At 54.2% G+C, this 16,908-nt stretch overlaps 1 protein-coding gene across 1 annotated transcript; it reads right to left on the bottom strand.

The window, feature by feature from the left end:
- Nucleotides 1–1,256: 1,256 nt before the first annotated feature.
- On the bottom strand, nucleotides 1,257–16,657 carry EPHB4 (EPH receptor B4). The gene is made up of 17 exons (XM_004386737.1): nucleotides 16,606–16,657; nucleotides 13,817–13,887; nucleotides 13,266–13,553; nucleotides 11,973–12,369; nucleotides 10,401–10,556; nucleotides 9,817–10,149; nucleotides 9,326–9,450; nucleotides 8,798–8,963; nucleotides 7,592–7,694; nucleotides 7,317–7,381; nucleotides 7,082–7,195; nucleotides 6,753–7,000; nucleotides 4,062–4,277; nucleotides 3,582–3,731; nucleotides 3,005–3,198; nucleotides 2,668–2,823; nucleotides 1,257–1,386 (listed from the first exon to the last, which is right to left on the bottom strand). The coding sequence occupies exons 1-17, from the start codon at nucleotides 16,655–16,657 to the stop codon at nucleotides 1,257–1,259; spliced, it is 2,964 nt and encodes a 987-aa protein (XP_004386794.1).
- Between the last annotated feature and the right edge of the window lie 251 nt (nucleotides 16,658–16,908).

A 16,908-nucleotide genomic window follows, 5' to 3' on the forward strand; every position in this document is an offset into this window, starting at 1 on the left:
AAGGAGGGGGGCTGCCCCACCCCGGAGGTGCCCCAGGCTCTTGGCAGAGCCAGCTGGAGCCGTTAGAAGCAGCTGCCAATGACTCATCTCCCACTGCCCCCACCCCACCACCTCAAACACACCCTGGGGCTGGGAACCAAGCACCCAGACCCTCACAGCCCTGCTGTCTCCAAACCACCGACGCTTCTGTCTGCCATCAAGCCCCTCCATACTCAGACCCTGCTCTCCCCAGAAACTTATTCCCTCCTCCCCCACAACTCCCAATCACCCCCAGAGCTGGAACACTTCCCATTTTCTTTTATTTATACAAAAACATATTTTTAAATATAATTTAAGAACCCCTCCAAGCACCGGTGTCTGACTGTTTTCCACCACCTCACTGCCCTCTTCACTACCTCATCCCCCGCCCACCCACCACGCGTACCCGCACGGACACAGCTTGAGGGTACTTGGGAGGCAGGGAAACATCTGGGAATAGTGGCCTGACCAAGGCACCGTTCTGGAAACAGACATGATGGGTCCCTGTTTCAACTTGGGCAAAGGGAGGCAATAGTGAAACAGGTCCCCTCAACAGAAAAAGTTAGGACAAGGACGGTAGAAAAACAAAACAAGAAAAATAAGACCAAAAACAAAAAATAAAACTCAAAGCCTTCAATATGAAGGCAGCAGATGGGGGAGGGGCATTTACAAGGGGGAAAAATGAGTTCAGTGATGACAGCAGCAAGGTCAAGACATCAAAGTCCAATGACTTTGTCACCAGACCATGACAACCCTTCCTTCCTCCTGGCATATCACTCCACTCCCGAGCTCACAGGCTAGTCACTCTCCTCTCTTTGGTCTGCAGGGTCAAGGCCCATCAAGGTGAGGGGAAGCACCTGGAAGCCCTGACTGGGGATCGGAGGGGTGCTGTGGGGATCCCTGCCCAACCACCTCTGGGGAAGCTGGGAGATTATGGGCCCTTCCTTTCCCTCTGGTCATACCCAATCCTGACAGAAGCTCCCCTCATCTGTAGTCTGGGGTTCCCCACCTCAGGGGCATGTGATTTCTACTCTCCCACATGGCAGAATCCCCAAATCCAGTCTCTCCAAATTGCCAACTCCCACCCCCATGGGTTCAAAGTGCAATCCAGTGGGGAGCAGGGATGGGGGCCTCTATGAGTCCCCACCCGACTCTGCCCCAGGAAGAAGGGAAGGCTTCATCCCTGGGGTTTGAAGCTCCTGCCACTCCAGGGCTGTGGGCCATGTGAGGAGGCCAGGTCAATACTGAGGGGTTGGTCCTCCTGGCCCGGCTGGGGCTCCAGGTTTGGCCTGGGACTTCATGTGCTGGACACTGGCCAGGATTTTCTTCTGGTGTCCCGCCAGAGTGACTCCAATCCGGAGCAGGTCCCTGTACGAGGAAGGAAAGCTAGGTGAGACCATAGGGCACCCTTAGCAGCACACCTTAAACTCCAGAAACCGCTGTTCCCTCCAGACTGCCAGCCAATCAGAAAGGCCAACAGGGAGGGGGGGTGTCCAATGTCAACCGTTGCCAGGCAGTTTCTGGAGGAGTTAGGAGTTGGGCCATGGTCCTTCTGTGCAGCCTCAGTAGAGGATGAGGCTAGGTCTCTCAAGAGCTGGGTCCACAGGGGGCAGGGCCGGGAGGCAGGAGATGGGGGCTGCAGCTGGATCCTCTGGTGGGGATTAAGAAAGGGCAAAAAGGTAAGAATCTGAGAGGCGGGCAGGAAAGACAGGTGAGAAAAAGGCCCACGAAATGAGGCTGGGGGAAGGAGCTGCACAGATCACTTTAGAGGGGAAAGGCAAAGTCAGAAGAAGGAAAAGGAAGAGCTGGGTGGAGAGGAAGGGGAGGCACCAGTGCCAGCAGGAAAGGGGCAAAAACCATCCGCTCCCTCCTAGCCTGCCGCCTGGAGACTGATATAAGGGTAAATGAAGAGGCAGAAATGGGAGAAAGATCCTGGGTCAAGCGGAGGCTGTAACAATTTAAGAAGGAGAGTGCCCAGGCCCAGGGAGCCGACTGGCTCAGCCCCAGTACCTTGCCTGGCCTGGAGAGGGCCTCCAGGATGCTTCTGGTTCTGGGTTCTATTCCTCCTATTCCTATCATTCTAGCCTGGGCCAAGAAGAGACCTTAGGAGAGAAAGGCAAGGCAGGAAGGAGGAGTACCAGAAAGGCCAAAAGGGAAAAACACTGTTCGGGAGACACGGAATCATAAAACCATTTAACTTTAAAGCTGGAAAGGATCTCCAAAACCTAGTCCAATCTTCTCCTTTTATGGGTGAGAAAGCAGACCCAGCGTTGACGTTTGTCAACGTGAGAGCTGGGCCTGGAATGTAGATAGATGCACAAAGATAGATATGGATTGGGGGGGCAGGGGGAGAGACGGCCCAGGGCTGTGATGTGAGGACAAGTGGGCATGGCCGCCGGGAAGATTCTCTGGATTCTCAGTCTGGCAGCTATCCCTGCTTTTGTGGCTCTTCTCGACTTGGTGTAGAGCAACTCTTCCCTGGCGCTGCCCCACTGAGAAAACACAGCTGGCACCAGGAGGTAACCCCAAAGGCCCCTGCTGCATCTGTGGGCCTGGTTCAGGTCCCCATACTCCTTGTTTCCAGACTTCCCGCTGGCTGCTCCCAGCTCACCACTACCCCCTTTCCCCTGAGATCCTGCCACGACTTACTCGGTGGAGATCTGGCTAACTAGCTCGAAGGAGCCAAATCCGGCAGCCGCAAAACTTTCTTCGTATCTTCCCATCTTAATGGCTCGAAGCCACTCACCCACAGAGCCAAACGCTGAGTAGTGAGGCTGCCGCTGATCCAGGAGTGGGTGCGAGGCCCTGGGAGGTAGGGATGGGGAGGACACCCTGAGCACCAGGCCTGAGTCAGGATGAGGAAGTTGAGCCCAGGCCCGTGGCCAACCTTGGAGATGGACAGAGACCATCCCACATACCACCAAAGGGATGGATACTTTCAGAGGGGGAGCTCTCGGGTGGTGGGCCCATTCTCTGGGGTCCTCACCCGCCATTCTCCCTGGCCACGATTTTGAGGCTGGCAGGGTTCCGGATCATCTTGTCAAGGGAGCTGACCACCTGGGGGAAGCGGGGCCGGGCATTCCGGTCCTTCTGCCAACAGTCCAGCATGAGCTGGTGCAGGGAGGTGGGGCAGTCAGGGGGTGGGGGCAGCCGGTAGTCCTGTTCAATGGCATTGATCACCTGGGGTAGTAGAAAGAAGCACTGGGTAAGGACATCTGGGGAAAAAGAGAGATGCCAAAGGGCTCCAAGGAAATGGGGACTTAGCAGATACTGGGACAGGAGCCGCAGCCCCCCAGAATGACAGATCTGTGCATCCTCAAGGCTGAGGCTACCTGTGATGGGATGCCTGAGATGTTTAACCTCCCAACTCTGCCCTCCATCTCTGTGTCCTTCTGGGACCCAAACATGCTGTACCAAAGTCTATGATAGAAAGATCAGTTCTTCCTGCTACCCTCACCATCTCAAGGATCCAGCAGTGATGAGCTTTCTATGGTCTCCTCTGACCCCATATCCCAGGTGAGAGAACATTACAGAAAAGTTTGGTATGATCACAGAACACTTACATCCTGATTACTCATATCCCAGTATGGCCGTTCCCCAAACGACATGACCTCCCACATCACAATCCCATAGCTCCAGGCATCACTGGCAGATGTGAACTTTCGGAAGGCAATGGCTTCAGGGGCTGTCCATCGGATCGGAATCTTTCCTCCCTACCAAAGGGCAAAGAAAGGGTGAGCTGAGGGACTCACAGTACCCAGGTATACTGCCCCCTCTTTTGCTTTTTTCCTCTAGTTCAGACCTCCATTCTTTCTGGGACCCAAGCACCCAGCTCCCCAACTCTGTTCTCTTCCAAGACACCTATGAGTCCTGCTCCCTGGTCTGCATTCCGAAGATTCCTCAGATCCACCTCTTGGTCTGTTCCTGGATCTGCTCCCTGGACCAGAGCTGTCCATCCCCTAGCCTCCCACCTTTCCACTTCCCTCTCCACCTGGCCCTAAGGACCTAGTTCACACCACCCCCACCCCATCTCCTAGCCTTACCAGAGAGCTCGTGTAGGTGGGATCAGAAGAGTTCTCCTCCAGGAATCGGGAAAGGCCAAAGTCAGAGACCTTGCAGACAAGGTTGCTGTTGACCAGGATGTTGCGGGCAGCCAGGTCTCGGTGGACGTAGCTCATCTCAGCCAGGTACCGCATGCCTGAGGCGATGCCCCGCAACATGCCCACCAGCTGGATGACAGTGAACTGTCCGTCGTTCAGCTGCAGATTGGACACGGGAGAGGGGTACGGTGAGGACAGCTGGCCCACCAGCCCTCTTCTTTCCACTTTCTAAACCTATTTGTCACTTCCAGGCCCCACTCCTGCTCACCTGTAGGGGAGGCCTGCCCACTTCCCTGGGTGAGTCCTGCTCTTTTCTCTTACTATATTATCATAACACAATGCTTGTAATTGTTCTGATTTCAAGTATATGCATTTACATTCAGTCTTTCTTAATTACATTATAAGGAGACAATTTGACCATTTTTCTTCCACTTAACCTAATAGGGTGCTTTACACCCAGGAAATACTCAAAAAAGGCTTTTTATCTAATAAGCTCCTTTGACAGCTACAGTTTTGTCAGCTAGGTGTGCACTCTCGTACTCCGAGTTACCTGTCTACAGGTGGAGATGGATTTGTGCTGATCCAGCTGCAATCTCGCTCAGCCCTCTTGGACCAGTTGGGTGTGGTTTTGCAAGAGAGCAGCAAGGAACTGGGGTATGATCAGTTACCACAGAGCCAAAACCAAGGGTCTAAAGCCCAACCTTGACCTTTATAGAGTTTATTCTTAACAGCTAAACCAACTAGTCCCAGATGGTTAACTAATCCCATCTTCTGGGTTCAGCTAGGATGTAGGGGACCCTCTACAGCCCTGCAAGGGCAGGGACACAGAGTCCAAAACCTGAATTCTTAATCCATCCTCCAAATCTGCCCCCACCCTAGCTGTATCTCAGTTCTTGGAAACTACTCACCCAGCTGCTTAGGCCTAGACCCGAGTCTCCCGTGACTCCCTCTCTCTCTCACCCTCCACCAGCAAGTTCCACTGGCTCTGCTTCCAAAACCAGTCCCCAGTCCAAGCACTTCTCTCCACCCCACTGCAAGCCACCGCCTGAGTGGCTGCGACTGCCTCCTCACAGGCCTCCCTGCTTCGGCCCCAGCAAAAGGGATCGCCTGAAATCATCTCACTCTGGCTCAAGTCCCGCTGATGGCTCCCCCTCGCACATCTTATAAAATCCAATTCCTGACTAAGGTCACAAGGCCCACTGTGGCCTGGGCCACCACCTGCCTCATGATCTACCAGTGTTCCTCTGCTCACTGATAGTGGCTACCCAGCCATCCTGTTCCGGAAACATGCCAAGTTCCTTCCCACTCTCGGTCTCTACTCTCTGCCCCAAACGTACTCCCCCAACCTTCTCAAGGCTGGCTTTTTCTCATCTACCCAAATGCCATCTCTTTTAAAACAGGCCTCCTCTGCCCCCAACAACCAGACCTCTGTATGGTACCAACGTAACAACACACAAGGGAGGTACAGGGTGTCATCACACTACTCCAGGGGTCTGTCTCCGCATCGCTTGGGGTGGACCCAGGGTACCTATCCCCTGATGGGACACAGGATGCAGTGCACAGCATCCTCTGATAGAGTCAACCCACAGCGTTCAATTGTGAACTTATCAAAACATCAGATATAACTTCCATTACAGGAAACACAGAGAAACAAGCTAAATGACCCCACAAGGAAGAATCCAATAAATCCAGAGGTGGCATCCAAAGGGACAACTGCTCTGCGTTTAAAGGACATTATGGGGACAACTGGGGAAATTTTAATATTGAATGAGTATTAGATGATACTAAAGAATCACTGTAATTATGTCAAGTGCAATAATGTTATTTTGCTATGGAGGGAAATGTTTTGACATTTTGAAAAAGATGCACAGCAAAGTTAAAAATATAGTAAGTTTCAGTAAGGCCTGTTACATAAAGTGACAAAAATAATATAAGCTCTTCCCACCTCATCCCCAGCCACTTTTCTGTTATCTTTAATTTTTTTCACATCTGAAATTGTTTACCTTTTTAAAATCCCATTTGTTTACTTTTGAATTTACAGTCTCCCCATTAGACCATCAGCTCCCCAGGAGCAGACACCCTCCCACTGCCTTGCTCAAGGCTCTGTCCCCACTGCTGAGAACAGTGGCTAAATGCACGGGAGGCTCTTGGTAAATATTTGCCAAAAGAATGAATGACAACCCCTCCATATCCTGAGGGCAGCTGTCCCCTAGAGGGGCCAATCCAACCCCTGCGGAAGGGAAGGCCAGCCCCAGGAACTCAAACTTTTCTGGAGGGCCAGGGGAGTCCCGGGTAGTACAAACGATTAACACACTTGGCTGCCAACACGGAAAGTTGGTGGTTTGAACCCACCCAGTGGTGTCAAGGAAGAAAAGCTTGGTGATGTGCTTCTGTAAAGATTACAGCCAAGAGAACCCTGTGGAGTCCAGTTCTACTCTGACACACGAGGTCGCCATGGGTTGAAGTCAACTCAGTAGCAACTGGAGTGTCAGAACGCAGCAGCAGTGAGGGAGGCTGGAGAGAGAGTGACACAGGGCCAACTGTCCTGGGTTCTGAGCACGGTGGCCTCTGCTCCTTGATAGCTCTGGCCAGAGCGGGGGGTGGATGTGAGAGGGTTACAGATCAGGGGCTCACCCGCAGGAAGGAGTCCAGGGCACCATTCTCCATGAATTCAGTAAGGATCATGACGGGCACGCTGTTGGTGACCACGCCCTCGAGACGGATGATGTTGGGGTGCTCAAACTGGCCCATGATGGAGGCCTCACTCAGGAACTCACGACGTTGCCGCTCTGTGTAGCCGCCCTTCAGGGTCTTGATGGCCACACAGCTCTCCTTCTTCCCTGGGGCCTTGAGCCGCCCCCGGCACACCTCACCAAACTCACCTTCAGGAGGGACACCAAGAGTCAGCTCTCCTTCCCTCGCCACCCTCCCTGTCCCCAGGCGCCCAGCATCTTTCCTCTTACCTGCACCAATCACCTCCTCAATCTTAACATAGGAGACGTCAATTTCTTTTGCAAATTCCCTCACAGCCTCATTAGGATCTTCGTAAGTGAAGGGGTCGATATACACCTTAGTACCTGAGGAATTATTCAGGGCCCCGTTACAAAGAAGTAATTTCCTACTGGACTCAGATGCCCGGATTCCTGGCTCACGGCTCCTCCGCCCAGCACTTATCTCCTCCGGGAGAGGCCTACTCACCATGCCCAATGAGATACTGCCCGTGTTTGTCTGAGTATTCAGCTTCTCTCCCGTTGTTCTGCTTCCTGTAGCCCATGGGAAAGAAGCAAAAGGTAAACTAAGTCATAGATCTCTATGTTCCCAGAGGGGCAGGTTGGGAAGGAAAGGGTGGGGTCAGAGAGGACTCCAAGTGAAAACAGGCCCATGGGCACTCAGAATGGTGGTTTTGAAGCAAGAGGGCAGGGGGCTACCTACAGGGGGCTTCACAGGAGACTCCAGGTGCCCAGAGCCCTTACCTGAGGCAGATAACAGCAATGACGATGACAACCAGGACCAGCACCACACCCACGACTGCTGTGCCTGCTATCAAGGCCAGCTGCTCCCGCCAACTCTCATTCTCTGGAGAGAAAAAGCTGGTGGTCAGAGAGGCCTGAGAGCCCCCTGGAGGTCCCAGCTGCAGGCTCTGAGGAGTGAGTGTGGCCCCTGAGAACAGGCTCCAACAGCTGTGACGGTGGGGAGAGAGGACACAGGCCAGGCAGGGTCAAGAGCACACAGTGGTTTTCAAACTGTTTCTCACAAGCCCATGGGCAGGAGGGGATGTTTCCCAACTGGGTACCGCCAGAGTACTTTTAATTTTGTCCTGTTATACATACTGGGTTTCATTTGAATGACAGGCTCCAAAGATTAAAAATTAGGTTTATAGCCAAAAAGAGGAAACAACCCAAATGTCTACCAACTCATGAGTGGATAAATAAAATATGGTATATCCGTACAACGGAATATTATTTGGTCATAAAAAGGGATGAAGTGCTGACCCGTGTTACAACATGGATGAACCTTGGAAACGTGCTAAGTGAAAGAAGCCAGACACCAAGGACTGCGCACTGTATGATTCCATTTACAGGAAATGTCCAGAATAGGTAAATCCAGAGAGAGAGCCAGAGACTAGATCAATGGTTGCCAGGGGCTGGGAGGATAGAGGGGTTGGAGATTAAAGGCTAAGGGGTACGGGGTTTCTTTTTGGGGTGTTGAAAGTGTTCGAAAATGAATTGTGGTGATGGTTGCACAAGTCTGAATATACTAAAAGCCAATGAATTATATGCTTTAAATGGGTGAATTATATGGTATTTGAATTATTTCTCAATAAAGCTTTTAAACTAAAGCTGTTAGAAATTACTGGTCCAGCATATTACAACTAATATGTGTTACCTCGTTTAACTCTCAAAACCCTACAAGAGAGGCTTCACTAAATACCATTTCACTGGATGGGGCTCAGAAGGTCAAGTTTTGGCTAAAGGCCACACAGCAGGTAAGCAGTGAGCTGGACTCACATCCAGCGGTGGTGTCTACACCCTAGGGCCCTTTGGACAGGCCAATGCCACGTGGCTGAGAAGGGAGGAGCGTGAAAGTGTGACTCTGAGGGTCTTGCAGGGCAGAGGCAAGGCTTCTCGCCGGTGGGTGGGCAGCACCCCCGCCCTGCCCTGGTCCCCAGGCTCACTCACCATCCAGCGGGGTCTGGCTGTGGTGCTCCTGGCCAAAGGGCCCGTAGCCAGCCTCAGAGCGTGCCCGCACCTGGACCAGGTAGCTGGTTCCTCGCTTCAGCCCCCGTAGCTCTGCCCGGTTTTCTGACGTCTTCAGGAACCGCACGCTGCTGGGGCCCTCCGCGCCCTGTCCGAAAGGAGGAGCTAGCCCTAAGCCGGGGCTCCCAGTTTCTGTTGCTCTTCCTGCCTCCCCTCCACCCTGTGCCCCCATCCCTAGCATCTCAGTCCTGTCGTGAGGCAGGCGAGGCTTTTCTGCTTAGTTATGCACCATGCCATGTTTTACACTCATTGTATCATTTAACCCTTGCAGCACCTCAGTACGGTAAGTACTGTTATCATAGCCATTTTACAGATGGGGATACCGAGGCTTAGCGAGGCCAAGGGGCTTGCCCAAGGCCACGCAGCTAGTAAGGGGCAGAGCTGGAATTGTCCCAGTCCACAGTACACAGCCCACCCACCCCCACCACTAAGGCCAGGGCCTGGCCTCACCTTCTCGTGGTACTTGACCTCATAGTCCAGTACAGCCCCACTGGGTGCCCGGGGGACAGCCCATGCCAGAGTCAAGCTGCTGGGTGATGACCGTGTCACCCGGATGTCGGACACTGGAGGGGGCACTGCGAGAGACAGAGATATTGGGTCCCTTCCTCTTGGCAGGTCTGTCCCTTGTCTTTTTCCAACTCTTTCCCTGCTGCGTACGCTTGTCTCAGTATTCCAGCTACTTCACTAGTTCCTTCTGACTCTCTGCCCCAGACTTCTCAGGGAGGCTCCTGTCTTTGGGCCTTCAGCCTACCTTTGCTTCTCTTTCTGCCCCCACCACCCCCTGCCCCACAAGCCTTAACCCCTCCATTCTCCTGGGGACCTCCACTCCCCAGCCCCTCCCATTTCTCCTTTAGGCCTTTAGCCTGTCCACCTCCCTCCCTGGCCTTTCCCACTGACACCTCTCCCACCTGACCACGGGCTTCGCCAGCTCCCCATCTCACCCTCGCGGTCGGTGGTGACATTGACAGGCTCAAATGGTACCGGCCCTGTGGCTAAGGAGGACACCCCATTCAAGGCAGTGACCTCAAAGGTATAGGTGAAGTCAGGACGCAGCCCCCGAATCACCACCGAGGGCTCCACCAGGTCCCGGGGGCCAGGGTCAAAGGTCAGGTCTCCTCCACAGGGTGTGCAGGAACCCCCAGGGCGGCACTCCCTGCAGCGGAGCGCGTAGGTGAGGTCCTCTCGGCCGCCCGACTCAAGCGGAGCACTCCACTCCAGGCGAAGGGAAGAGCCGTTCAGGCGGGAAACCACACTGCGAGGTGCAGAGGGAGGGGCTGCGATAAAAAACAGGGAGTCAGAGGGGTCCACCCGGTGGGAAGGAAGAGGGCAGTGGGAGAGCCAGCGGCACTGTGGCGCCTGGTCTTGGCAATGACACGTTTCACTGCTTCTCTGCTCTGGGAACCAGCACACCAGGGTCATGAGGGAGAAGTCCTGGGAAGATGGGGCCTGTGGTGCTGGCTGAGGGCCTGTCCCAGGGGTCCGAGCTCCCTCCCCAACAAACCAAATCTGGTCATTGGTCACTTACTGGTACAGGGTGCACTCCAGGGGTCTGTTCGAGCCCGGAAGTACCCGATGCGGCACTGGCAGAAGGGTGAGCCGATGGTATTGGAGTGGCTGTTGGCTGGGCACGGCTGGCAGGACCCTTCCCCTGCCAGAGGCTTGAAGGTGCCCTGGGCACAGGCTGAAAAAGAGAAAGCATTCACCAAAATCATGCACCTTTAGTCCCCAAGAAGATTCAGCTGCTCTGAAGGCTGCATGAACTTCTAAGCAGAGAGAAGGGAGGGAGGGTCTCAGAAACCTGACCTCTAAGAGGCAGAGACCCCTCCCTCCAGAGCAGAGGTCGCCACCGTTTTTGACCCTGATTCCCCCTGGGCAGTCTGGTGATGCCTATGCACCCCTGCTCAGAATGCTTTTAAATGCACACCACAAAACACACGAGTACACAGGACCCATTATGAAATATAATTGCTAAAACATTAACAAAGTTTATGATAGAGCAACGTGGGCCCTTCTTTACTAACAAGAGACAGTAGCCAATCTAATAACTTCTGTAATACTGGAGTTGTGATGAGTGAAAATAGTATTTTGAGATTCTTGAAACAGCTGTAATGGGATGTCCACTGGGAAATAGGAATGTCCCTGATTTGTATGGTGCCCAGCCAGTGCTATGACTGCGGGCCTACATTCGACATGGAAGGAGCTGCCAGATTCCAGGGAGAGATTAGTGAAGGCAAAAAGTCATTTACATTCCAGTAACAAGTGTTTTGTTATATATATTCTTACCATCATTAAAAAAAAAGTCATTCATTCTTCCGTCAAAGTTCACAGGTCCCATACATTCTAGCCACAAAACCCAGGTTAAGAAACCTTACTCTAGAGAACAAGCTTATTAAGAATTTAACATCAATACTCTGAGAGTATGGCCTCCAGATACCCTTTTAATTCAGTACTGAGGTTACTCCTGAGGTTCACCCTTCAGCCAAAGATTAGACAGGCCCATAAAACAAAAAATAATACATGTAGCTCAACCATGTATATGAGACTAAATGGACACACCAGCCCAGGGGCAAGGACAAGAAGACAGGAGGGGACAGGAAAGCTGGACAAAGGGAAACAGGGAACTCAAGGTGGACAAGGGGAGAGTTTTGACACGTTGTGGGGTTGGCAACCAATGTCACAGAACAATATGTGTATTAATTGTTTAATGAGAAACTAATTTACTCTGTAAACTTTCATCTAAAGCACAATAAAAAAAAAACAATGTAATATCAATAAATTAGAGGAAACCATAATGAACAAGAATTGAGACCATGATGCCATTGTCCTCTGAGCCCAAAACCTGAGGACAGTCCTGCATCCCAGGCCAGCCTCTTATGTCCAGAAAGAAAGAAGGAGTTGGAAATAGTTTGAGGGAAGAGTCCAGAAGTGAGGAAGAACTCAGAACTACAGTGGGGGTTATGAAGACAGACCCTCCACTAGCTGAGTGCCTAGAAAAATGAAAAATGTACAAAATGGAAATTTAAGAAGTGGGTCAGGGGTCCAAGGGTCCCCCCCTATGGATGGGGGCAAACTTTATAAGGGAGTCGCCAGCCCTCACCTCGGCACCTGGTATTCCCCTCTGCGGCCTCGAACCCTGAAGCACAGCTGCAGCCAGTGACCGGCTGCTCGGCCCACTGGCCATCCTCCCGGCAGTAGAGGCTGGGGCTGGGGCCGGGGGCAGGCACAGCATCGGCCACGCAGCTTCCTGCCACGGGCACCACAAGCTCAGGAGGCACAGTCTCCGGGAAGTGGGTCAGGTTCACAGTCAGCTGGGCACACTTCTTGTAGAAGAGGTGTAGGGACAGCAGTGCCATGCAGGCACCCTGGTCCTGGAAGGCCAGGTAGAAGCCAGCCTTGGTGAGCGGACCCAAGCGCAGCCTCTTGATGTTTACCTTCCCTGTGGCCTCGGCCCCAGGGCGCTTCCGGGTCAGGTGCTCAGCAGCCACTGTGTCTACCTGCCAGGTTGAGGAAGAGACTCACTGCTGCTGTCCTCCACTCCCCGGCCGAAGGCCAGGCAGACTATCTTCTTCCCAGCTCACCCTCTCCCTGGCCTCCTCCGTTCCTATTCCAGAACCTCCTCTCCACCTTCCCTGACATGCACTTTTCTGCATGTTCCAACATTATCCATTAATACTTGCTGAGCTTCTATGATGTGTCAAGCCCCTGCCCCACATCCCCTTGGCCATCTGTTCACTCACTGTGCAAACATTTATCGACAGCTACTCTGTGTCAGGCCCTGAGCTCAGTGTCATGGAAATGAAAATGAATGAAACATGGATAAATTATGAAGTATGTTGAGTGCTAGGGCAGGAATATGAATAGAGTGATGTAGGCCCCAGGGCAGGGATTATCAGCAAAGATGTCACAGAGACTCTAAGCTGGAACCTATAAGACAAGTAGGAGCAGGGTAGCAAAAGCAGAGAGAAGACATTCTAGGGGAGGCACCAGCAAAGGTATGGGGTTGTAAAAGGGTGAAGTAGAGTCAGGGAATGGGAGAAGTGGAGTGTGGCCCAAGCCGAGTGGGGTGGAGAAGCAGCCTGAGGCCTGGGCCTCCCTGGGTGCCAGGCCAGGGAGCTGGGTGTTATTCTGCCACCCCACCTTGCAAGGAGCCCTGGTGGTATAGTGGTTAACAGCCTGGCTGCAAACCAAAAGGTCGGCAGTTCCAATCCACCAGCTGCTCCTTGGAAACCCTGTGGGGCAGTTCTACTCTGTCCTATAGGCTCGCGCTGAGTCAGAACCGACTTCCCTCTTCAAACTTAAGCCTCCTGCTTCCCAGACCCCAGCTCTCCCTGTCAGGGCCTTGAACGCCATCCTTTGGTCTCTAGATGGCCTGCCCTGAGTGCCCAGGCACCTTGATGTAGGGGTTCTCCATCCAGGCAGGCGTGAGGGCCGTGGCAGTGTCAGCATTGCTTTCGTAGTAGAAGACGGTGAAGGTTTCCTTGCAGGCACGCCCAGCCCGGGGCAGGGAGAGGCACTCCAGCATGGTGAAGCGCAGTGTAGCATACACGTGGACCGCGCCGCGCCGTGGGACCCAGCCAGTCCGCAGCCAGTGGGCCGTGCCCGGGGCCCGCTGCACATCACACACCTCATACGTCCTCACACTGTGCTGTTCCTCATCCAGGCCACTCAGTTCCTCCCACTGTGAGGACAGGTGTCAGCAAGGGGGCTGCTGCGGTGGGGGCCGCTGTAGAAGGGATGGCTGGGGAGGTGGGGCTGGGGAGGTGGCTAAGGGGTTTCAAGTTAATGTGTGAGGGGAGTTTTTCATAAAGTAGGGAGGGACCGAGGAAGGGGAAGCAGTATTGGGGGGGACCTCTGAGGAGCAAGGGCTCAGAGGAGCACCTACTCAGGATTCCTCCTTCTCCGTTTCCCTCCCGAGCCCCAGGTCCCGGGTCCAGCCCTTACCTGCCCCTCCACCTGAGGGTACGTCACCCACTTCAGGTCGGCAGTTTCCAATTTTGTGTTCAGTAGGGTCTCTAAGACAAAAACACACAGACAGTCGGCGCTTGGGGTAGAGACCAGGAAGATCAGATCCCAGGAAGGGAGACGGGGGATCCTTCTAGCTCCAAGTTAGAGGGCTCAGGAGGCAGATGAGACAAGGAGGGGAGCAAGTCCTATACTCTGCACCCCACCCCCACTTTCTCGCTTTTTTTTCTGAGTGTCAACTCCACCCCTAACAGCTGGCAGGCACCAGTGGCCCCCTCCAGGACTCCAAGGTCTAAGCTTTCCTGAATTGGGAGATCACTGCTGTTGGAAGAGAGAAGGGTTAAAACTCGAGCCCTGACCTGAACCTGACCCCGAGAAGGGCAAAGGGCTGCTGGCTTGGGGAACACCCCTCCCTGCCTCTGGCCCCACATTTCCTGCCCCAAAGTTGCTGCCTCCCTACCCCCAACTTCTACTCCTCTTCCAAGTCCCCACCCTCTTTTAGACAAAACACACGGGTCCTTCAGTTCCCAGTTCTCTCCTGGAAGGTGGTGCTCACGGCCTGTAGCACAGCCCTGCTGACACCCTGGCCCCCCTTCCAAGGCTCCCCCACCAGTTAGCTGCCTTCCTTAGGTGAGGACAGGAGGAAGTACTGGAGGCCAGGATGCTTGGGTTCCCGCCCTGGCCCCCACTGAGGCCCCACATCTGGATTTGGTTACAGGAAGAAAAAGGGGAGGTGATTTTAGGGGTGTTTGGGGGGTGAACACACCTGGCTCTGCTCTGGATCGGGGGAAGGGATGGGGCTTTGGTGGAAGAGGGGATTAGGAGAAACACAGCTCTTGGCAGCGAGGACAGGAGGGCGGGTAGGGGAATCCCCTCAGAAGCCAGGCAATGTGGGGGGCAGAGACACAGGCCTGGGAGGGTCGGTCAGGGGCCCCAGAGGGGCCAGCAGCACACCTGGGCCCAGGACTCCCCCACAGAGGTTGCAGGAGAGGAAGGAAAGTAGGGCAGGCGGGCAGCCTCCTCCCCGGAACCGAATGGTGTCCACAGGGCTCAGTGGGAACCTGGCCAGCCCAAGGTGAGCCCAGGGCCCCCATGGGTGGCAGGAGACAGCCCAGCCTGTTGGGGACAGGATGCCAGGGTTCTGGGAAGGGGGTGGCTAGAGGCAGCTGTCTCCACCCTCCATTGTTCCAGCCGGGATAGTGTTTTCCGGTCTCCAATTTACACACTGTCTGTTTCAGGGCTGTCTGCTGGGCTCTGAACACTCACTTTCTCTCACCCTATCTCGGTCTTGCCTGCCTCAAGCCCTCTTTGAGCTCTGCCTTCTTCTCACCTCTCTTTCCCATCTCTGTCTGCCTCCATTTCCTTTTCTGACTGTCACTATCACTCCATTTTCTGTCTCCCTCCTTTCACCTCCCCCTGGGGCATGTGACCTTGGAGAAATCACTTCTCTCAGCCTCAGTCTCCTCATCTGTAAAATGGGGCCATTAATACCTCCTACCCGCAGGGTTGTTGGAATGATCAAAATAACACTTGTAAAGTGCTTTGCACAGACCTAGGGCTTGGAAGGCACTCAGGTAATGAATTTGAAGTATTACTCCCTTTTGCTCTTTGCATTTTTCTTTCCCTCTCACCACACTTCATCCTGGCGGGGTTTTCTTCTCCTGTCTACCCTCCTCTCTCCCTCTCCCAGTTTTTCCCCTTCTTCTTTCTCTGAGCTGGGAAAGCCTCCGCTCACTCCCTCCCCACAGCCAGTCTTTGATCCCCAGCCCAAAGCAGTACTAGCCAGTCTAGGGGAAAAGAGTTTTCTAACTGCCTTTGATTCCTGCCCTTCAGTAGCACCCCATGGCCCACTCCCCAGAGACCCCTTTGATTCTAGGCAGTGAAAGGAGGGAGGAAGCAGCTCACTGAAAGGAGATGAGGGACATATGAGGGAGGGCTTCCTGGGTTCTTGGCTCCCCCTCGAGGGAACAAGTAGGGGAGAGCGACACACATGGAGGAAGAACCATTTGGGGGAATACGGAAAACAGTATACTTTGAAAAAGACCAGGAGGTAGTAGCTGCGTTAAGTTAGGGAAGCTTGGAGGGCTGTGTGGGTCAGTTTCTGCTGGCCTGTAGGGCTGGAGAAAAGTCAACTTCTCTGGGACTCAGGCTGGTCTGGGGTCTAGGTGGCTTTTAAAGAGAAGGGGTGCAGCCTGGGGAAAGCAGGGAAGAGGGACACTCTGCAGCAAGCCCCCAGGGTTTGAGAGAAATTGGGGGTTTGCAGTGTGAGTGCAGAAGGTGGGCCTCTTGACTGGCCGAGGGGAGTGGAACTGTAAGATCAAGGTGTGAAAGCTCAGAAACTGGGTGGGGGTGGTTTTATGGCCTAGCATGAAGGTCTGCCTTGTCTGCAGTTTTTCCTCCAGAAACGTTTCCTCATGTTTGGCGTGAGGTGGGAAGTGGGATAGAAACTTTGGGGGAGTTTTGAGGATTGGGGTGGAGAGAAACGGAAAGGCTGCCAAGACCGTTTGTAGTCTGGAGTAAGCGTTTGGGGAGCCGGGGTTGGGGAATGTCCCGGGACATAGCTCGACTCCATCTCTTTCCCAAACAAAAGAAAACTCCACTCCCCCACTGGGCCGCCTCCTCCCCGCCCTCCTCCCGTTCTAGCACCACTGGTCAGAAGTGTTTGGGGTTGGGGTGCCGGGGTAGAAGTAGACAGAGGTGAGCCCCTCCACTCCCAGGCCCAACTCTGGAGGCCCCAGGAGTCGCGGGGTTCCCCCAAACAGACTCACCTTCTAAAGCGGCGGCAAGCGAAGCCCAGCAGAGCAGCGCCCGGAGCTCCATGGCGTCGCCTCACTCCGATTGGATCTGATCCGAGTTTGGGGGGCGCTAGCCCCCCCACGTCTGAACCCCCCCGAGCGGGTACGACGCTAACTCCCCGCGCGGGACTCCCCGTCGGGCCCTCAGTGCGGGGCCATGCGGGGCGCGCCGGGCAACCGGCCACGGCGCCCAGGTGTGGCCCCGCGGCTCCGCCGCGCGGGCGGGGGAGGTCCTGGAAGCGGCCGCGCGGAGGAGCGCAGAGCGAGACGTGGCTG

The sequence above is a fragment of the Trichechus manatus genome, unplaced genomic scaffold, assembly GCF_000243295.1.
Source record: "Trichechus manatus latirostris isolate Lorelei unplaced genomic scaffold, TriManLat1.0 scaffold00170, whole genome shotgun sequence".
Lineage (NCBI taxonomy): Eukaryota > Metazoa > Chordata > Mammalia > Sirenia > Trichechidae > Trichechus > Trichechus manatus.